This window comes from Sturnus vulgaris, chromosome 1, assembly GCF_052056855.1.
Source record: "Sturnus vulgaris isolate bStuVul1 chromosome 1, bStuVul1.hap1, whole genome shotgun sequence".
Lineage (NCBI taxonomy): Eukaryota > Metazoa > Chordata > Aves > Passeriformes > Sturnidae > Sturnus > Sturnus vulgaris.
In genome coordinates, this window is record NC_142243.1 from 29128526 (window position 1) to 29152199 (window position 23674).

Below are 23674 nucleotides of genomic sequence, written 5' to 3' on the forward strand. Positions count from 1 at the left end.
CAGACACACTGTGCTGTGCATTCTTTCCTTTGCATGGGAAGTGAAGGCACAGAGTCAGAAAGGGTTTTCTACCACTTGTATTTAGACTTGACGGTCTGCTACATCCCAGGGGTAGCAATGTTCATGGGCTATTGGCCTTGGCAATCTGCAAATGGAGCAGGTCTTTTGAAGTCTCATGAAAAGTTGTGAGGATCAGAAGAAAATGAAGAACACACAGCACATGTTGTCCTCCATATGCCATTTTGTTCCCTTATTTTGATACATTTTCTCTTCTTTCTCGTCTTCTAGACATACCCAGGTTCTGGCATTTCAATATCTGAAAACAAAAGATTTAGTGCTGTGATGCAACCAGTTCCCAGGTGCTATAAGCTGTTCTGGCTACTGTCCTAAAAATTGTAATAAAGATGCACAAAAACAAAAGGTTCAGCAGGCTTTTTCAATGGAGAAAAAGAAAAAAGCACCAAAAGCAAGTGTTCCTTGCTAAAACAAAAATTTTTGCAGCTTTATGTTTTAGAAACACTCAGACCTCTGTTCTTCATCCCAACTTAATGACCACAGGGAATCTAAAAAGGCTTTCTCCAGCCCATCCCAAAGTAAATGACTAAATAAATAAGAAAATAAATAGAATAATAATCTAACAAGCAACAGATGTTAAAATTGCTTTAGCTGCAATTAAAACAAAGTTTTTGTGCTGCAGAGTATTTTAAAGCTTTGCATAGTCACTACATTTCTCAATGGCTGTTCTTGTGGTAGGGCTAGGCAAGTACTTTTCTCCTTAGGCCCTCTCTCTCAACTCTCCACTGTTTTATATAAAAGAACTTTAATGACTGTGCCTGGATAGCTCTTCTTTAGCCAACCAAACATCAGACTTCACAAAATGGTTTATACTTTTACCAAGTTGCTTTACAGCTTCTTCACTAAGTCACTTCTCACTGGGGCTAACAAAACAAACCTAATGTGGAGCTCCTAAGCCAAGCCAGAGCATTGCTTTTCCTCTCAGTAGTCAAAATTTAAAAATAATGCATCCAGACGTTCTAAAAAGAGATTTTAAATATTTTTTTATCAAAAAGCAAGTGTGCTGTAATAATATATTTCAGAACAGCTAAGGGTTTAAACAATGAGACAATTCTACACTGTTGTACAACTACTAAAATAGAGCAGGGGACAAGAAATAGACAAAGTGTTCAAAACGTTTTTTGTTGATTTAGTTTATTTTTACTTAAGCAGATGGTAGTAAAAATCACTTTTTGACAGGAGTTACCATTGCAGTTTAGCAGACAAGAACTATATTATCATTTCAGAGGATTTTGATTTGGGCCTCTTTTCTGATAGCTGACTTATTTTATTTTATTTTATTTTAATTTAATTTTCCATCACATCCAAGTAGTACCATATTCCACAAACATCCCTATTAAAGAATTTGTCCAGATTTTCTTTTCTATTAAGACATCCTCTGTATTTATTTGTGGTTGGACAGAAGCGTTAAGAAGGCCTGAACTTCAGGTAATGTAGCATCAACTCTTTCACTATCATATCAAACCAAAGGGAGGTAGGAAAATGCAAACTCCTAAAATGAAGTTACAGTCCAGTCTTTCTAAAGATTTCTTTCAGCAATTAATAGAGACTACTTATTTTCATGGCATGTTGTTCAATAAGCTTTAATTTCAAATTAAGAGTATTTTCTTGTCATTGAAGTACTGAGTGAGGTAGATGTTTGGTTATTAACTCAGTGGTAGGCAACACCTTTTGTAAATCACACTTTTCTAGTGTGTCAGTCCACATAACTCATAGAAGGAGTGATCTGAAAGGCTGGATGACTTTCAGAAAGATACATTGCAGCCTTTTTGTTGTGGGGGCGACGTTCAGGCAAAATTAGCAAATCCAGTGACAGAATGTCTGCTTAGCTCATAAATCTCTGGAGAATTTTCAGGTTTAGCCTGGAGCGATGTTTATATGTATGTCAGTGAACTTAAAATCAAAGCCCCTTGCCTGGCCTCCAGGAAAGGAAATGCATCATGAGAATAGGATACCTTCCAACTCTAAGGATTCCTTATAATTTTCAACTGAACACCTCCAGGTTAATACTGTAGCTACAAGACTCTCACAGTGGAATGTATTGAACAGTCCTTTCTTGATTAATGTTGTACTTCTTCAGGAAGGATATAAAGGTCAAGGTTAGAAGGACTAAAGTGATTTACTAGCAGAAATCTGTTAGGTATTTTGAAGGGTGTTATTCAAATGTCTGCTTTATTTCCAAACAAATGACTGAGCTTGGATTGGGTGGTTTTGTTTCCAAGGCTGCTGGAAAGGCAAGAGCAGCAGATTTGTTACTATTATTAAATAACTGAATAAATAAACTTCTCAAGGGCTTTTCTAGTCTAGATTGCAAATGTCAGGCCCTTATGACTTCCACAGTTGATAAATGTCTTAATGACACATATTATCTACCACTGCCTCTAAGAAGTGTGCCTCTGAATGTCTCCATGCTATCAAAACAATCAGCATCTGGCTAAGTTTGTTTCTAGTGATGTCTAAGGAAAATTGATTTCCACTCATCATAAAACAATTTACCCCTTAGCTGGGAGCAGATTTCATCAACTCAAAAGTAATGAAATAGTGATGGCAGATTAACAGATTATTTCTAATTTACTCACTTTTTGTTTTCTCAACAAAAAAGTATGAGAAATTATAAAATTATTAGGTTCTTTTTTAGATCTTTGAAATGCTTTTTAAGAAAGCATTTGGAATTCTGATCTGCCTGTATGATTGAACATCATTGAGAAAGTCACTTTCTATAAAATTTTAGTGTAATAAATCTAGACTATTTATAGTCTAATGTATGAAAAAAATTATCTAATCTGCCTCTACATTGTACTTTTTCAAAACATTTACACACTTGTATCTATTTGACTTAATACTTTAGGTCAACATTTTAGCATGTTTGTCTGTCCTTTTTAACTCGGAAGCAAACTTGAGATGTATCATATCTAAAATTATTTCAGTTTAAGCAATACTATTTCAATGAGTCTTTTTGAGAAACTTTGGCCACTGACCTCCACAAGAGCAATAGCCCATATCCTACCCACTGCAACTTTACATGTTGGAGATTCTCCAGAAGAAATTAGTTAGATGCACTTGTGTAGTGCCTTTTGTCTGGATCCTTGGATAGACCCCTGTGAGTTCATATGTAACAGGATGAAACAGACGGCAGATTGTATAGGTCACATTGAAGCATTCAGAGCCACAAGTTGCATCACAGAGTAACATTCCTCCTTCAGAAAATTCTACATTAACATATTTCTAGTGCAGCTTTCTGCAGATCTCTCCCACAAAATGTCAGTCATGGACAAAGAAGAGACCTTAGCTAACTCAGGTGGCACATCAAAGTTAAGTTGCTGCTGATGGATGGAGCTCCTGCTGGCTTCCCTCATGTTCCCTTAAATATGTCAGACTTAGAAATGGACCCCATGGTCTTTCTGTAGCATGTCCAGCAAGATTGCACAAAGTCATTTTAGCAGAAGTGTGTCAGATTATTCCCCTTTGGGTAGTTCTGCATAAAAAGACAATCTAGAAGTTATTATTCCTATTTCTAAATGTAAACTGATATTAAACATGTATTTTGTTCCTACAGTCCAACTTCACTGACTGAAGAAGAGTTATGAGCAAGATGTGCAGTTTTTTCACCCTCCTTACTTCTGGAAGTTAAACACAAAACAGGTAGAGCAGTTTTACTGATTATTAGTGACAATTGGCATTGAAATTGGTCATGTTTTGGTCCATTATCTCAATATTTTGTGTTTTATTATCTTCAATAAGTAGCTGGACAGCAATTTAAAAATAGGTAGATATTTGGCATTTGGGAAAAACTTTTCTGTCATGAAATGATTGAATGAGACTATAATGTCTGTTTAAATTTAAAAAAAAATCTCTAAGTCTGCTGAACTGATATGCCTAGCAGCAATGTCATTTCAGTTCTCTCTCTGCTAACTCCTTTATCCATCATCTCTCCTTTTATGCTTAAAAGAAGCACCTTTAAGATCAGAGAATTTAAATATAAATGGTCTCTGGTCTCACCATTTTGCTATTTTCACAGTCACAAAAGTGAATTTGTAACAACTAGTTCATTAATGCAATGGGGGGTTTTAACTCTACTACCATGTGGATCACTTAAAATTGAATAAAAAAGTGTACCTCTCTTTTACATATGGCAAATTTTAAAGTGAATTCTTGAAAGTAACTTTGAGGGAAAATCATTACATTTTGTCGATAAAAATTAGGATTCAGTAAGTCAAGTCAGGCAGCAGCAGTGATTTTCAAACGGTTCTACATTAATGACCAAGATCTCTGCCAAGAACTTCATGATGAATCTTTTGAAATTAAAATGCAAAATAGGATGAGATAAAAAGAAGGTCAAAGAGAACTTGGGTGAGACCTTATCAGGCAAGATTTTTCATTACTCTCCTCTTGTGAAATTTTTACTTTGGGTGCAAATGGATTGTAAAAGTTAATGATTTAAGAACACAGAATCCCATTATAAAATCTTGCCCATAGTGTTTAAATACAGCTTCAAAGATTAAGGACAGATGATTCATGCACTATGTTGAAAAGTAGATTAATTACTAATTTTCTGATACATTCTATAAGAATTTATGAAGGACTCTATTACTTCTATAGAAAAAATGAAACCATATGTAATTTATACCATTATTCTGACTTGATCATTACTAATGAAAAAAATGGTGGTGTCTCACTAGCTTGTAAAATATCTCAAATATACTCTTCCTCTGAAATGTAGAGCTTGAGAATTGTTAAATAAGAACCTGACTTGGACCATTAATAAGCGCCATCTGTTAAACAGTCATATAAGCTCTTTACATTAAGAAAGATTGTTTCAATGTTAAATTTCATGGATAGACTTTTTAAAACCACATCATGTTATCCCTTTTTTAAGTGTTGTGACTGATTGAAATGTATGCATTTTCATACAGAGAGCCAGACAATACAGTTTTTAGCAGTGTTTATTTTTGTAAAAAAAAAATAAACCAATGAATTTGAAAGGAAGTCATATCTGTCTTTTGATTGCACACTTTTTAAACAAAAATAATACAAGATGAAGAATGAAAAATACAGTTTTTATGTTGCTATGTCAAAATAACACCTAAGTCTATGAATGTTCAAAATTAAAATATATATACCTAAATGCTAGAATGTCTATTTTACATTATCTACAAAATGTATGTTCTAATCCAGCCCCAAATCATAGGAAAATACTTTGATACATATGAAAAGCTATAAACATAAGGAAATTTTGAAAGGAAATAACACACATAAAAGCTCATTAAATAATTACAACAACAAATAAATAGTTTGTTCAGCTTTACTTTTTGATTGCTGCCATGCATATTTTAGTTTTTGGTATATTGAGATAAGAGAAAGGTGAGCATGCAAAGCACTTTCTTTTAGAATTAATCTGAAAGCAGATACAAGGTGTTGTACTTTAAGCTGTTGTCAGAAGATCATAAAACATGATATTAAAGGCAATATATGTGATAACTGTTCTCAGGAAAACAAACAACAAAGCATCATTTTACAAAATTGACTTCAGTGAATACTCTTGGCAAATTTTCTTTGCTTCCACAGCTGGAGAAATTGTAAAAGTTTATAATGTGATTTTGGAAGGCTTGTATTATTCCCCATCTTGAGCATTTGGAAAATCACCCAAAAGGTCCATATGCTGAGAATGCCCCTTTTGATTTTGGTCAAAGCAATAAGAATATAGTGTCAACTGAGAACACAGCAATGGCAGACTTGTCTTTAAGCAGTCAGAATGGTAAAGCAAATGGTTACAGGTGAGTTCAATTTTGGCACAAGGAGAGGGAAATGAGAGAGCAGAGAATGTTTGACTTCTAACTTGTACTGTGCTTGCTGGATTTACTGGCTCTTTTCCTTTCTTTGTGGTGCTGGATGGGTTTTGCTTGAGAGGTTCCCTCGAAGTTGTGGCTGGACTCATTGTGCTGCCTGGTGTATCGCTTGCACTTGCAGGCTGTGACCACAGTTATTTTGTAGGTTCTTATACTTCCATCCTGGCACTGAAGCTGGATCCTCTGAGTGCGAGTTTTGTCATTGACACATCTCCACTCCTGCGAGCTCCGCCTGCTCCAGTACTTGGTTCCATAACCTCCTCCAATCCAGTTGGGGAGCAGTGGCAAAGGGAGGCATTCACCAGCACACACCAGTTCTTTCAGGGGATTTATGCTGGTGCACTGGCCATCTGAGATGTACTTGGTGGATCTCAGTTCTCGACAACCAACTTGAACGCGATCTGCAGAGTGCACAGAACAAGAAACACTGAGATTCAGAATGGAATGATTTCCTTAACCAGTCATTTTCACATTAACCAGGTATGTTTTGCAGAAGTTAAAGTAGGCTGTAATCTTTACAGGACATCTCTTTACTGTTGTGTTCCCCAACACAAGGGCCTCAAGTGCTGATGGTATCTCTGGATAATACCACAGCATAAAGAAATCCTAATGACATGCACTTCAGCAGTTGTGGTAGAAGAGGCAATTTTATTCTCTATACTTCTTCTCAGGGACATACCTTTTAGAAGGGAAAAAATGCCCCAAGGGAAGAAATGTTTCCTGCTTGTTCACAGTCTAGGGAATCTGCTCTATGATGTTTACAACAATTATGTTGGATCATTAGCAAGGGGGAAAACACTGCTTTGGAAACAGTTGAAATGCTTTTAAATGAATTTCAAATAGTGTGTTTCTTCTCATTCCATGATTACAGTGGACTGAACTCTCTCATGAACTCTGCGGCTCGGAGCAGACACTGCAGAAGTGGTAACAGCTGAAGTTACCACAGAATGGGGTTCTGCCTATGAAGTTTGAATGATTAGCACTAACAGTTTCAGAGGGGTCCTTTCACCCTCAAGAGAACACCATCTTTGTAACTGTAGTAGTCTGTATATTATATGTAACATAGGGGATCCTGGAAATTCTCTTAGGCAGCTGACAGAGTCAATATGCAGAGCTTCTCATACAGGCATGTTTGTACCCGTCTCTATGGCGGCTCTGCACCCTGCAATAAACACAACTGTTTATTTCAGTAATTACACTTTGAAATAAACGCCCACAGTGTGCTTAATTTTAATAAGCAATCTTTACTGGCGGTGCTCTCCCTCTTTCCGAAGGACAATTACGGCACAGATTCTACACACAATGCAATTAACTAACGCTTTTAAAATAGAAGTAATTACTAGAAACATTTCAGAATGAATCATAAAAGGCTTTGAAGGTACATCTACATATCACAGCTACAGGCTGCTTCTGTTTCTGCTTGGATTTTTGGAAGCAAGTTCTGAACGGAGGCAATGCGTTAACACTGCTTCACCCTGTCCTCTGTGTCTCAGTGGGCAGGCAGAGGGGACTGTAAATCTGCAGGCTGATCCTAGGGAATATTGACAGGGCTGCTCTACTGCCTGCTTCGCAGAAAAGATTCAAGCTTGCCTTCCTGCAGCTGCACTCAGGAATGTACCTGTAAGCATCTGGTCACAGATCTGAGTTTGTCTCTCCTTCTGTTTTCTGTCTTCCCTGGCTCAGCTTTTCACCAGTGACAGCTCAGTGACAATGAATACCTACTGGGCTGTTCCAGTAATCTCATAATGATGAGATGTTTCCTGTGCATTTAAACCCTTAGCATTCATAGAAGCTGACACACCTGGCTTAGCTGAAAGGTATCAGTGTCACTTGTTGCCTTCACTTTCCAGGGATGACTATTTTTATCAAGTTGCTGTGGGTGGGTTGGTGTGTGTGTGTGTGTGTGTGTGTATGTATGTTTCTCTCTTTGGATTTCTTTCATTTTAAGGAGGTGTGCAGGGGAGGAAACAGATAAAGTCAGCAGGTTTCCAGATCCCCAAGCATCTGACATATATACATAAAACTCAGAAGGAAAAGACTGGATATAAAAAAAGGCAAGTTAGAGCAGAGATCATAGGTAAATTACGAGATGATTTGTTTACTTTTGCTGGAGGTGTTAAGCGGGTAAGTGCTACAGCAGGAAATAAAACTAAGCAGCGGGAACAAAATTCAGAGTTTTTTATTGCACTTGAAAAGTAGCCCAGACACCTCCCCTGCCCGCAGTGGGAGGTGAGTCAAAAAAAGCGAGCGCTCTGGAAATGCCTCTCTCTCCTTTTTCTTTATCTCGCTTCCTTGCCGGGGAGATACCATAGAACCCGGCATTCCTGGATGAACCTCCCTCAGGAAGTAACCTGCCCGAGAGAGCCGGTCTTACAGGACTTCCCAGCACGGGGGTGGGAGAGCGGCTGGCTCGGGGGCCGCCCGGCGAGGCAGATCCCGGGCCGGAACCAGCAGCATCTCCCCGTGGCCCGGCTTCCCCCAGGCACCGGTTCCCTGGAGCGCCGCGCTCGGGCGGGGGGTCCGGGGCGCTGCCGCGGGATGCGCGGCTCCGGCCGGGGCTCCGCTCCCTCTCCCGCTCCCGCTCCCGCTCCCGGCGCCGGGTCAGGCGCGGCTGCCGCCCAGGGCTGCGGTGGAAGTGCCGCCGGTGGGATACTCACTGTTACGGTCGGATCCAGTGCTGGTGTAGTGCCTGCCTCCGTTCCTAGCTTGATTCAACGTGCTGTTGCTGCTTGGGCTCGCCGCAGCGGGTTTAACAACGTGGGAATAAAGTATCTCTGTGGCATCGTTCTTGAAAGCCAAGTAGCTTCTCGTGAAGATGCAAGCCAAGAGAAAGCCATAGAAGTGAATGGCAGGGAGAAGCATGGCTGGTTCAGTCTCTGTCTGACAAAGCTGGATGAAATCTTTTCCTTCTGCTTCTTCAGTGTAACTGGAATTGCTCTTGAAGGCTTCCTTTATATATTCAGAGAGGTTTGGCATTCATTCAGGTGTAAAGTTGTGGATAGCTTCAGAATGAAAACCCACAAAAGGGGTGGGGTCCCTACATGAGCTGCGAAGACCTTTCACCAATAGGAGAGAAGACTGCAGTAAAGGAGGAGTTAGATGCACTAATTGCAGGATTCCTATTTGGGGCTTTTGAGGGTATCAGAAAACTCTTAGGAACGCAGTAGCATTCATGCTGAGACCTAGAGACTGCCGGCTCTGCCCTGCCATTCCCTATGGTCCTGCATGCCTAGCACTTTTGCGTGATGTGACTAACGCAGTGTCAGAATGAGTCTCTCCTGCCCAATTTATGCAAAGTTATGTACTCTCTTCTCAAACTGAGATGAGCTCTATAAGGATGCAAAATGTAGAGAACTTAGAGAAGACTGCTAGTTACACAAATACTGTCTGCAATATACCAAAATTATTTTTAAAAAGTATTGTGAATAATTTAAACTGCCTCTAGATGCTTTAAATTATGCAGCTTTGATCAACAGGGAGTACTGCAAGGGAAATTATTTGGTTTAGGGGAATATTCTCTCCCTGATGTACGGAGTTATAAGTATGTATTTCTGTATCACCACATATAAAAAGTATCTCCTCTAGGCTCCTTAGTACAAAAGTATCCATATTCATAGCCTCTCACCATGCTCATTCACCAAACTAGTCTTTTTTAGTTTTGTACATTGCCTAGAGTATTCTTATATTTTAATGTATTATTTCATGTGATAAAGGAAACAAAGAGAAAACATGCAAATCTTTTTTAAAAATTTTGGAAGCATAATCCTTACTTTGGCATACTTTTTTATTGTGTCATGCACATACTTGATTTTATATAAAATTGCATGGCCCAGATACTAACACCAGTGTAAAGTGAGATGTTGCCAGTAGGCCAATGCTTGTCTGCTTCATGGTGAATGCTCTACAGATTTTCAAAATAAATAAAACAACAGTGATCAACACTGAAAACTCTAGTGTTCTAACTAGAAAGGAAACCTTTTTCTTGGGAAAAAGCACAGCCTTGCAGAAGGCCATATTATGTCAAAGTTAGTCTGTAATCTCACACTCTCTGTAACTGAGTTGATAACTAAAGTCACACTGGATTTTATTGCTGTAATAAAATCATAAGGGGAGCACAGGTTAGTTACATCTATTGCCAGGATCAAAATCTGTCATTCAGAAACGACAGCTTTGTTTCACCCTAGTCACAAGCAGACATTTGTCTATATCACCAACACTTTCCTCTTGCATCACTAGGAAAGTTATCCTGGATTTCAGTAGGAGTAAGGACACATCCACAGTGAGTGCCAAACTGATAGCTTTTGCTTAAAGGACACAGGAAAAACAGGAGTGTTGCAAGGTGAAGTGAGTCTTACTGGCAGAGCTGTGTGTGGGGAAGTTGAGTTGATTGCCTGCATCTATTATGACTAGCCCAACCCAGTTCTGGAATAACAAGAATGTTGCAAGGCAGAGTGAGATCTTTCAGCAGGGTAATGTATGGAGGAGTGGGATCACTGCTAACCCCTTACAAACCTCCAAATTCCACTCTCATGGAGCATCTCATCTAACCCCAAAAGCAAAGATGTGCATTTTATCTTCCCTTAAAAAAACAAGTTTTCTTAAGCAAATAATCAAAACAAAAAGCTATGTACATTACAGATCATTAATATTTGAGCATTAATTTTTTTCAACAGCAATGAACTTTGTTGATGTTCAAGTCCTACTTAATTTTTTTTCATATTTACAGATCATACAGATCTTTACACATCTCACCTTCCCTGCTGGATAGTCTCTGTGATGAACTGAGTCACTGTAATTAAAAGCATGGAACCAATTTTCCAGTTATCCACAACATTTGTGTGTACCAGTCAGGGGACCTCTTTCTGGTAGAGAGATTTTCCCACACTAGACAAGTCTTACGAAAGTCAGAGGTTTCCTTGAGAGCTGTTTTCTTTGAAGTAAGGTGTATAATCTTCTCACAGGGAAGACGTGAATGGGACTTTGGAGTTGTTATAGGCCTGGGTCTTGCCCAGCTTGCTAGGCCTCAACCTTTTCAGCTTTCAATGAAAGCTAATGATCATCCTTTCAAATTTAGTCTAGATTGAAACCATTGGTTTTGTCACGTACATCTCTTGGTCTTGTCACTTAGAGAAGGAAGACCTCAAGAAAAGCCTCTTGCAGCCTTTGTGAAGGAAAAGTTTGGACCTGAATTTGCCACAGGAAAGATAATACAAATTACCTCATTTTTCTGCACTAGACACAGAGTAGATACTATGTTAATTTTATTTGTGTTTTACACTCATTACAAAATATTGTGATTTCAGTTTCTTGGTCAGTACTGTCAGACTCCCTGCTTTGAAAGGTAGGCAGGCTTCTGAGGAGTTTGTCAGTTAATTTGATTTATACTTTCTTTATCAAACCTCGAGCTTAGTTTTTCACTTTTCCTGAGTCTCCCTGAGAGAGATTAGAAGTTGCTTGAAGGAATTCTGATCAGATAATTTGGTCATTCTTCCTCAGTGAACTTCAGAATCAAAAGATGTTTCTTGTTGCTTAACTCAGAATGAGTTCCCAGACTTAAAATATATTTTGCTATCATTAGTTAGATGTTGTGATAAGTTGTCAAAGGTGAAGGCTCTAAGTTATCCTTGTAGCCTCCAAAATAGACTTATCCATTGTATAGTCTGTTCTCATTCTCATCAGATTCGATGGCTTGTGTTGAACATTGCTCTGCTTAATCTGTAATATTGGCCATAAGGAATATATTACACAAGGTCTTTGAAGTCTGTATTGGCTTCCTTTTTGCCCCTGGGCATAAGTCAGGATGTTCTTATTGATCTATAAAACTCTATGTGCTTTGAGTCCTAGGCAATAAATTCTCTCTCCTTTATCTTCCATTATGATGCCTAAGATTAGCCGGGGCATACTGACGATACCTGAGTGTCTGGAGAGGTTGAGTGCTCAGTGTGAAGGGTCCAGGAGTCTGGATTTCACTGCTTCCAAGGATAAAAGAGAGCTTCCTTCTGCTGCTTGGCATGGTGCAAAGGCCATTGTTTATTCACGTGCTTGGAAAGTGACCGTGGGGAAGACACAGGGCAGAAACCCATTAACCAGATTAATTTAAATGTTTGTACATGTACCCAGGGATAAAGTGCTACCTTTAACTACACCCCTTTTTCAACTTAACTGCTCCTCCTATCTTAACAGCCTTGCTTCTGAGTGAACCTAAACATAGTAGTAAAGCCATCCATCACTCTTCAGAGAGAATGGTATCCAGAGTTATCTGCACCTTAAATCTTGCTTTTTGCATTTTCTGTCATGGAAAAACCACACTTTCTCAATGGATGTGGAATAATATAAGGCATACTTTCCATAAAGATCCCAAAAGAGAATTCCCTTCTTCATGGTCATTTATAAGTCTGTCAGGATCCCATTCTCCATGTTTCTTAGACACTCTAATGATGTCCAAAGGGCAAAATTTTGTGCAGAGTGCACACACCTGTCTAGCAGCACAAAACAGCCACAGGGAATAGAAGACTATGCACTGACAAGTACAAATGACTGCCAGAGAGCCTTGCAAACCACATGATCATTGAATGTGCACAAAAAAAAGAAGGAATCCTCAATTTTTTTATAAAACTGAGGCCTGCCCAGTTTTAATGACAGGAAAAGCCCAGAATTAGAGTGAAAGCATAATGGAAAGAAAGGTTCAAAATTTGTGTATATATTTTTATTGTTATTTACAAGAAGACCATTAGAGCACTGCACTTCTGACTTGTTTCAAAGCCAGATACTTTGAGAGCAAGCACAGCCTCAGATAAATGATTGCAAAAAATAAACTGACATTTATTACTTTGCACCTTAAAACAGAAAGGATTGTCAGGCTATTTTCTGTTAAGCAATAAGTATATTAGAAATGTACTTCAAAGCTGCCTAAAATGTGATTTGGAGCTTGATAAGAGAACTTGTCTGAAAGTGAGGTAAAATTGTAATAAATGTGACTGTTGAGAACTTGTAAGCTGTTGTGCAACAAGTTAGCATAGTTTTACAGAATTGTTAGAGAATCAAGATACCCTCCCATGCTGCAAATTCTAAAACCAAAGATTTTTTTAATTCTGAGGTTTTTCTGTACTGACACTTTTTAATTTTCTCAGTAAGTTACATCTGAGAGATTCAATGGAAAACATAACATATATTGTCATTAATAAGAATTACTAATTAGTTCTGATTTATGTCTTCTTCATCTCCCTGAGATGCCATATTACAATTTTATTTATATCTGCTTGCTCTTATACGTAAGGTAGACAAAATAATTTAGGTCAGGCTGTGGCTTCAAAGGAGGTAAATTATCACTTTTATCAAAAAAGACATTAAATAGACTGAAAAGGGGGAATTAAAAAAATTATAGGAAAATTTACAGTAGAGTGAAGAACTCTTCTTGAGCATTTGCAGTAAGATTTTAAGACAAGTTTGAAGACAATGTGGCTTATCATCCAACACATGATTTCTGCACGTGTTGAAGAAGAAAGAGTACCAAAACATTTTACAAATGAAAAAAAAAAAAGAAATTAGAATAACAGCCTGTCCATTTGTGATAACATTTTCAGAAACTCTTATATGACACTGAAATGTAACACTTCTATTTTAAGGAAATTTAGGACAGGAAAGGTGGATTTTTTTTTTCCTACACATATACACTGAAGTGAACTGGACTTTGGTATCTACATATTTTGTAAAGTGTTGCCCTAAGGAGTGAAAGTCCTATTGATTTTCAGTGAGCCAGTCACTTAAATGCTTTTGAAAATTTTACCCTCAGGTTAAAATTCTGAAACTCCTACTCAATGTTAAACAGGCAAAGTCCCATCAGCATGCCCTAGTTGCAAATAAAACAGAAACTGAGTAAAGGTTTTGAAGTCTGACTTGTTTCTTTATGTGTAATTAACTGAACTCTTAATATATCACTATGTTTCAGTAAACTGCTTTGTGCTTCTAATTATGTGGTCTGAAATGATTACAGTGTATTTAAAAAATGCACACTCTACTACAAACCAGCTAAGAAAATCTGGCACAGTGTCAGGATTTCCTAGGCAAACACTTGCCAAACCTGTTGTTAGATCCAAAGTCATAATTTAAAAACAAGCCTACAAGGTATCTGGAAGAAGATCCCTCTTTCCTTCCTTCTGCTCCATCTCCCACTCCCTTTACAAGGAAATTGCTTTACGTTATCAAAACAGAACAGTTACTGACATTTCTCTCCTGGTAGGAAACTTATCCCTGCTACATTCAGATTTTAGATTTGACTAGTGCAAATTCTTGCTAAAGAAAAAAGAGTGATAGTGTCCAAATTCTTCAATCAGATAAACACGCACAACTCCCTGCTGAAATTAAGGAAGTTCCTGAGGGCAAAACCTGGCCCCAAATTAGAATTTTAATAATTGTAATACTATGTAATCTTTTCCTGACAAGAGACAGAAATGGCCCATCCTGCTTAAAAAATTCACAGGTTTACCACACACTCAGTATGAGGGTTTTGCCCATGAGCCGCAATATAGTTGGTCAAAGTGAATAGAGCTTATTTTATTAAAATTAATCCATCCAATATCATGGTGCATTTGTACAGTACCGAGAATTTCTTATTTGCAGATGTGGGATCTGCTATAGTCCAGCAAATCTTTTCACATTGTCACCCCAGACACAGTTTTAAACACTGAGAACCTTAACTAAAATGGAAATCTGTCTCTCTTAAAGGATCTATCTTGTTGTACTACTGAGAGTATCTCCTTCCTATTAGAAGTTAGTTTCAGTCATGTAATTTTTTTTAAGTCCCAAACTGTTTCATGAAATAAATGAATGAATCAGTCTGAATGAAATTAAGACACAGAACCAAGTATCATCTGACTACACAGACACTACAGCCCATTCCAGACTTCCTTTCCAGCAATTTTCATTACCTTGATTTCACATGTAAAAAGAAAACATAACAGGAAGAGCTGATTGAGATCTCAGTGGAATGCTCTAGAATCTGATTCAAAATTACATTTTTACTGAACTAAAGCTGAGTAAAACTTATTTTGGCTACAAAATCTTAACTAATAGAGTGGAAAAATGCATACTGAGAGTCAGGTTTCCAAAATTCTAGGGCTAAGTGCCTAATAGCTTTTGAGGCATTTTTATAGTGAGAACATTTTGTTGTTGCAGTTGAATCATGTTACTCACAAATATAATACTTAGAAACACATATGCAGTCTGTTCGGTGAAGAGTGTGAAAAATGTTATTGACATGAAGTTGATAGGTGGGAATGAATATTCAGTACATTCCACCCATTCTCCAGGTTCTATGTAAAATTTAATATCAAAACACTTCAGGGAAGAACAAGAATGGCAATCATTGCAGCCATAAATGTCAAGATTTTAAAATCTTTTCTTCAATCCAAGTCAGAAAAAAGTCTTTACATTCTAAGACTCCTTACAGAAGAAACTTCACAAAAAGAAGAAAATCTAGCCAGATGTTGCTATTTTTATTTTTCCTTTGATTAATCTTGACTTTTAATAGTGGCAGTTCACCCAAAATAGGATAATCTCTGCCTTACCTTAGGTTTTAAAGGATTATTTATCTCATTTTATCTAATCTTAGAAGTCACTTAATATGGCTTCATAGTAATTAATAATTATTAGCTGTACTTGCTAAATCACAGAGTTTTAAGCAAAACAATCCTCTATCCTGAAGTGCAGTGGGATTTCAGTTTTCATCTAATGCTCTATATATCTATATGATCACAACAGATTAGTACTTTGAATTAAAATGTAGTTAAATTTATACGGTTATAAAATATTTTAACAATGAAGCTGCTGTCAACAGAGATAATCAACATTGATTATTTTAAAATTACTACTTCTCCAAAGATTAAACTTTGTCCATACTGCTCAAAACTGGCCAAAACAGTAGCTCTTGTCACTGTTGCACCTCACATCACTGTCCAGGAACTAAACAGGCTCAACAACAAATGCGTGTTACACAATATTCAAAACCTTGACTCTGTTTATGCTTGTAACCTTCAGGCAATGAAGACATTCTTTTTCCAATGCAAAGCATGGTTGTTGTGAGCAACATTTATTTTGGGACTTCAATCTTTGGTCTTTGCAATGACAAACTGGTTTAAATGACTTATAAACAGTATTCAAGAAAGGAAACATCAGAACATTCTGTTTGTTCACTTGGCCTTTCTGCAATTCTTCAGAGCTTTTCAAAGGGTTGCTTTTCTAAAATGTATCCTAGCATAGAAATGTTGGACAAATAAAGCTTTCATAGCTGTCAACATCTGAGTTTGTTTTTCAGGAGGAATATTTCCAATAAATATTCACTCTGAAGAAAACCAGAGTAGTGTCCTTCCTTCTTGGAGTTTTCATCTAAAATGTAGCTCTCATCTCACATATTCATGCCTGCCTGATTAGAACAACAAAACCATTTTTATTATAAATGGAAAATCCTGCAGGTGAAAATTCCCGGCCTGATTCTTCCTTGATGGTAACCAGACTGGCCTCCTGCAAATCTTGGAGTTGCCTGTTTCTTTTGCCATTTGTTGGGCTGGATGTGTCAAGCCACCTTGGTATAAACAGCCAGTAAGAGATGGTATTTTGTTTAATTTTTGTTTTTCTCATTACCTTTGCTACATCTTAGGAGGGTAGGATCATGAAATCTTGTCTTCCAGCCTCCCTTCAGAGTTTTGCCTCACAGATGCTCATTTCCATCCACCTCTTGCACAGCTGAATAGAATTAGCGCCCCATGCCGTCTGCCCCCTTTTCTTTTTCCATTGCAAACCCTGGCAAGCTGTTGGAGCATGAGAGGTGTGATAAAAACTGCCTGGCATTCCCACGTCTGTCCACCTGGTTCCTCTGTGCAGAATGCACATTTAGCAACCAAGAGAGGAGACAGAGGATTGAGAGTATCTCTCCAGAGATTTTTTTGCACAATTGAACTTTCGAGGAAGGAAAAGCATTTGAAGTACCTATAAAACCTGCATACTTGCACAATGTCAGAAAGAGCCAGGTCAGAAAGATCAGGCAGGTCCAGGAGGCAATTTGGGGACTTATTTTATAAATTTGGTATTCTGAGGAGATTCTCTTAACTAGTAGGTGGCAATGCATTTTGCATGGTGCATTTTGCACCCATTTATAAAAATTAATTTGTGAAAAAGAATTTTACAAGTTTCTATGATTCTATGAAAGTACGTGTTGCTGTAGAGCTCCTTACAACAGTGAAGAAGCATATCTGATGGCTTGCTTACTTTATGCAAATAGCATAAAGGAAAACTAGTTCAAAATTACTTCTATATATAAAAGAAGTTATAACTTAGTTTTTGTATTTTATAGGTGTAGAGGAGGACAGTAAATGTTATAGCTCAAACACCTACCTGAACTTCGAGACTTTGCCCTCTCTAGCTGATATAAAGTTTCAGGACTGCTTCTTACTTGGACTGTACCACATTTACATATGTAGCCTCTTATGAATTGTGCATAGAATAGATACCTTTTGCTCCTTCTAACTATATTGAGAACAGAAAAGAAGATCTCTTACATAGAATAAACTCTTTTGTTCTGGTCAACCCAATCCATAATTCTTGTAGACATAGTATCAGTACAAAGTCTGTTAAGAAAGTAACTAAAACTGAAGTGCTAGAGTGAATTTATTCATTAATGGCTTTCTCTGTTGTAAAATGAGGAAAGCTATTTTTTATTACAATTAATTAAATCAAGTATAAAAAACCCCAAAAGTATATGATGGTTACTAAGGACAGACGAATGTATGGCCATGAAATGCATTTCATTGTACATTCTAGAAAACACTTTCAAAAAAACCTGTTTAAATTAGATAATTTGTTTTCTAAACTGTCACAAGGAAGAGCCATGCATGCTTTTTGCTTCAGCATTAGGGATCCAATCTGAACCTTACTGAAGTCAATAGAAACCCTTCAATCATCTCACAGGGAATTGTGTTTAGAGCCTCCATGCAGTTAAACACTCACCAAAGGAGTAGCTGGCCAAGTTCTAATGATCTGAGTGTGCACTTTAAAATAACTCAAATATCTTTCCAATAGGTGGTACATGATATTTCATATTCTAAAACATAAATACAGAAATGGCATGTCACCACCAGCCCAGAAAGCTCTTAGGTAACCAGTTTGGGCTTAAAGGCCAATATGAATTTTAACTGTGTATATGCAGCAATCAGAATGGTCTTTTTACTAGCTTTTTCTCAATTAGCATTAGATTCACATTTCCATGTTAGAAAGAAGCATCATATTTATGAATAGCATGGTTATAAAAATTTTGATTTATCCAGCTTGTTAAAATAATTTACATCTTTTAATCGTTTCCATTACTTAATGTTTATTACTAGTGTCACCACACTTGTACTAATTATGTGATGGCAGTCCTTCCCAAGTACTCATTCCAAACATCTGAGGGAGGGCTTTATTCCTTCTTCCTGTTAGAAGTGTAGTCTGTTTTGAGGTCATTAGTGAATGTATCATATCCTTTCCCCCCAATATGCATTGCTTCCTATGGACATTCAACACTGAGACTCCAATTTCAACCTCATGCCACATGCAGCCACTATAAAATAATCTAAGACTGTCCTTGAAAGAGAGGCTTGGGAATCCTCCAGTTCCCATTTGGTTCTTTTTTGTATCACTCACTGTTCTTTATTTTGATACAATAGGTAATGTAGCAGTGACTTAACACCATGTCACCACATAAGACTTATCACACTTTGTGAAACTACAATACCTGAAAGAACTTGAAAATATCTTAATTATCCCACACAGAAAGATTAAAGGAAGGAAGACAGTCCCCGGAATACAGAAGGTGCTTAATGTAATCATACTTCAGGATTACTCTTGGCTATTAAGGTTCTTTTTGACTAGGGGTGTTGCAGAGGATTGAAGTCAGTCATTGTTTGCCTTATTACCTTATTACCATCTGAGGAGCAGAAACACTGAGTTTGCTCTCCAAATCTAGCCTTCAGCTCTGTGGCACACATAATCTTTGCATGGTAAAAGTTCAGACTGTATCCTGAACCTTAATTGGTTTGGGCTCCAGCATCAAAAGATGGCGGTACTTGAAAATATCTCATTAATCTAATCTCATGATTTTGGGACCATTACAATGCTTTTTATGTCTAGGATTTGCATCTCTACTGTCAGGCATGTGTGGATCTCAGAATATTCTCAAGAGCTAACTCTCCCATAATTCACACCACAAACCCTTAAACTAATACCGAGGTGTTATTTAGATGAGTGCCAGGAGGTGGAAAAACTCTCACTACTCTCAGAAACGTTGATTATACTCAGTGGCTTTGTGTGGGCCAAGCTTTTGTTCAGGCAGCCTGCCTGGCCTGCACCCAGGCAAAATCAATCATAGTAATGGTTCATCAGCTAGTACTGGGAGGTTGGTTTTCTTTGTAACAGTGTAAATTATTTAAAACCAAGCTGTGAGTGGGCTATGCACAAAAGCAGAGATGGAAAAATTGTGGGACATGTGGCTTAGGGTGCCCATATGTGCAGTCAAACCCACTTTTCAGTTTGTAGTCTAGACATGGCCTTATGGCTTGGATTTGGCAATACTGAATCTCACAGAGATGAAAGTAGGGTTTAATACCCTAAGGCAGATAGATTGGAATGTGGAGAAAACCTAATAATGCAGGTTACTTTAATGTCTGCAGTATGACTGTGGTCAATCCCTCTCTTTTAAATGGGGAGGGGGAATTTCATGTCATCAAAATTTGGCAGGTACAATTCAAGACAAATAGTTTGAATCTCTAGTGAGTGTGGTTTGGAAACAAAATTAAAGTTCCTAATAAATTTCTGTAAATATTCTTTCTGAATGTTCAGCTAAACACAGCTTCTCTCTTGGAGGCAGCTGTAATAATAAAATATTTTACATTTATAAAGTGCTTTTCATCCTGAAAAGTCCCAAGAGACTTTGAAAACTGCCTTCAGTCGAAATCACCTAAATATGACTAAACTGCATGGGGAGCAACAACCAGACATCGTTGCACAACATATACATTGGACTGCAGAAGTTTTGGCCATGAACACTAGACTAAAATTCTACCACTATTGAATGAATACTACAGTTTTTATTTACATGAAATGGCCAAGACCCTGGATTTTTCAAAATACTCAGTTGATTGCAAATTTTACTGGTCTACTAAGTACCTGGGAAGGTAGAAGCAATGAAATTATTTGATTGGGATTGGAACAGTAAAAGTCTGCATGTCTTAAAGCTAATGCTTAGAGTGTTAGGCTTCCCTTAACAGATATACCTAGATAATAGTTCCTATGTTTTGCATGCAGATGAGACACTTGTCAGGTACAAAGCCTTAGTGAGGCTGCAGACAAGCAAAAGCCCTTTCCTACAGGAGAGTGAGCTGAATGTTACTAGCATTCATTTGCCTGATTGGTATGCTCTGCTAAAAATAAAAAATAGTAAACATAGCAGTAACTTTAAAGAAAATAAGTACTTCATGCAACTAATGCAAGTAATGATATTGGGTGAATGTATACATTAAAATCACAGGCTTTTTTTTTTGTGAGAGTGGAATTAAGATGGAGGATGCAGTGAGTACTTTTTTTGTTTTCTTGCAGAACTGTCATGTAGCATTGTATTTTGGCATCAAGTATGTTGGAAGATCCAAAAATGCTCGACACAAGTCAGGACTGAAATGTGTGCTTCTTTAGAAGCAGGAACTCTCACATAGTTCAACTACAATTGTGCATAAGTAAGGCAGGATCTAGCTTGCTGAAGAGTAGCTTGCTGAATTGCTGTTAGTTAAGACTGGAAAACTAAAGGATTTACTACATGGCATTAGAAATACTGAATCAAATCGAAACCTCACTTTTGTGTATTGAGGCAAAAGTCTCAAGAAACTTAAAATGTATTTCACCCAAAGAGCCAGATTTTTGGTTTATGTATTCCATGCTAGCTTACTGCTGCCAAAGCGCCCATTCTTCATCCAAGCATTTTATGTAAATTATCAATAGAAAACGTAGGGACAAAACCCAGCTCATATGGTACAGATAATAAACATGTATATAAAACTTTTTAGAATATATATTTTCTTCTTCCCTTTCAAAAAGTAAACTGTAATCTACATACTTTTCTTTTTTTTTTTTTTTTTAATGAGTTTTTGGAAGAATTCTCTTAAAATTGGACCAACTTCATTTTAAAAGAAAGTAATGATTACAATTGATGTTGCTTTTTGGGACCTATTATTCATTAAAACATTTTTTAGCTTTCCACACATGATCTCCTGGCCAAGTTGTGTATGTTGTTCTGTTTTACAAACTGAAAGTCTTTAACAGTATAGCTTTGTTTCAGGAACAACTCTTTAGAAGAACAAAAGAGAAGTACTCTTTTTGTAAGTGTATGGAATGAAAACTTTTCTTGTTTCTGATTTTGTGTTTGTAGGAGAAACATAAAAAATGGAAAATTGATTTTAGAAGAAGTCCTTAAAAGAGCCGAACAAAATCAGCTGTCCATTTCAGTTGGTTCATGAGGATGGCTTATTTTCTATCAGCTGGACATTTATCTGAAAAAGACAGTCACTAAAGCAAAGCACTATTTTCCATTATAGACTAAGAATCTGAGCCACAAATATTTAAATTATTAATTCTAAAGGCTACAGATATGGTGAAATACTTGGCCTAAACATGACAAGAATTCAAATATTATTTGTTACACGTTCTTAAATGGAAGAGTAAACAGAACATAGATCAAATTTTATTTCATTTTTCATGGCTTTTTTAAGATTGGAGGGCCAGAGGATATTGCCAGGTCATTTTATACAATACATCCAGGTTCTTCTGTACTGAAGTTCATTACCTGTATTTGACTAAAGCACGTGTTTCAGAAAGTGAAATGTGAAGGAAGACTTCTTCAGAGATGCGGAATCCATCCCTTCTGCTAATCTGGACATTCTCCCTTTTTATTAAGAATATATATCTTATCTGTAGCCTGAAGGTTTGGGATTTTATTTTTTGACCAAAAAGATTTCTTGGCTATAATACTACCTAGAACTTTCCCTTGTAAAAATACAGGCACACTAGGTCTCAGAGATCTCTAAGTCTTCTTTTATTTCTCTCATTTATCACTGCTCAGTGTCTCAGACAATGCGAGGATACTCAGCTGAACACAAAGGAGTTATTTTTGTCTCTAAGAATATGGTATGAGGCTTGCTATACACAGAGTACAAAACATCAAGGCGTTCATGACAAAAACCTAATATAAGAACAATGCTGTCAAATTCTGAGCAATGTCAGAAGAATACCTTGATAAAAATAGTTATATCTGTCTTGACCTTTTTTACAAGCTTTGCTTCATGATGCAGATAGGTACTTCTAGAAAATGAATTAGTTGAGGTGGACCCCCCCACCCACCTCTGTTTTTATGGGTTTTTTTAAAAGGTCATATAAAAGAACTGGGCTTGTTTCGGGCTAGTTGCTAATTTTTCACTGGATGCTGGTATTTTGTACCTCTGCACAGTGCAAATTTGCATTCTCTCTAGAATCATCTTGCAGTATAAATTCCAGATTCATTAGACTGATCTCACTGAACTATACTGGTTTGTGAATAAGTTATACAGACTTTGATTTGTCTTTGATTCTAAAGCTGTGCACAAATTGGGAAGTTGGTGCTTTCATGGGCATGAAACAAATGCCTTCCTAGAACTTGTGGGGTGAAGGCTGGTGTCATTTGATGTGAACTGGAAACAAGGTTACATGTTCAGGCAAGCACTGTGGTTTCAGACCAAAATTTCCATCCCCTAGAGGTATATTTCTCTATTTCTTCTGTATTTCATCAGGCAAACACATGAATCTGCAGAAAGCCTTAGTAATTATACTGATGCCCCACATACCAGTGGAGTGTGACAGTCCAGGTGCATACCAAGGAATAAAGGCAGTGAATGCTGACATTTTAAACCACATAAGGGTACATGCAATTGCTCTTCATGTTTCACAAGTTCTATAGAAATCATGGGGAAGTAAAAACCCCCAGAATTCTACTAATGAACAAGGATTTAACACAAAGGTTGGAAACAAATTAGAAAATCAGAAACAGAAGAGAACGAATTAAAGGATGGAGCATACTATTAAATAGGGTGTCACATAGCTGCACATCATCACTAAGCACTTTATACCAAATTATGAGCTCTACTTCAACCATTTCATAGACATCTTATGACTTAAAGCCAAAAGAAGCCCGAGTTCATGGGTTTTTCCTTTTTTTCTTCTTTTTTTTTTTTTTTCTTTTTTCTTTTAGTGTAACTGTTATTTATTTGTCATTCTGGGCCAGCTCTCTACATAGGAGGTAACTCCCCCCAAATCACTCTGCTTGAGAAGTGGCTAAGCAGTGGATGAGGACAAAACGTGCTGGGGGAATGTCTGTTGGGAGGACTGCACAGGGCAGGAGCAAAGGTAGATGGTGAAACAGTGAATCCACCTCTTAAACCATGATAGCTCCAGAACCTACCTCCTCATCTAAAGCAGATGCTGGAGAGTACACCAGGAAAAGAAACATTGATGTATTCAAAGTCAACTAAATCAATCTCAACTTTGAGTGTGGGATCTACGTAGTATGGACTCAACCCTTTTTAAACTCGTGACTATGTATCTACTTGTCCAACAAAGAAATTTGCTTTGGCAACAGTTTCATGTAGTTGACATACACATAACGAATGACACGCTACAGGAACCATAGACTCTATTTTTTTTTTCTA

At 37.4% G+C, this 23674-nt stretch overlaps 1 protein-coding gene across 1 annotated transcript; it reads right to left on the reverse strand.

Moving 5' to 3' along the window:
- Positions 1-5000: 5000 nt before the first annotated feature.
- Positions 5001-8962, reverse strand: SOSTDC1 (sclerostin domain containing 1). Its single transcript, XM_014893767.2, has 2 exons — positions 8579-8962; positions 5001-6322 (listed from the first exon to the last, which is right to left on the reverse strand). Exons 1-2 carry the CDS (start codon positions 8895-8897, stop codon positions 5907-5909), a joined length of 735 nt encoding a protein of 244 aa, XP_014749253.1. The 5' UTR covers positions 8898-8962; the 3' UTR covers positions 5001-5906.
- Between the last annotated feature and the right edge of the window lie 14712 nt (positions 8963-23674).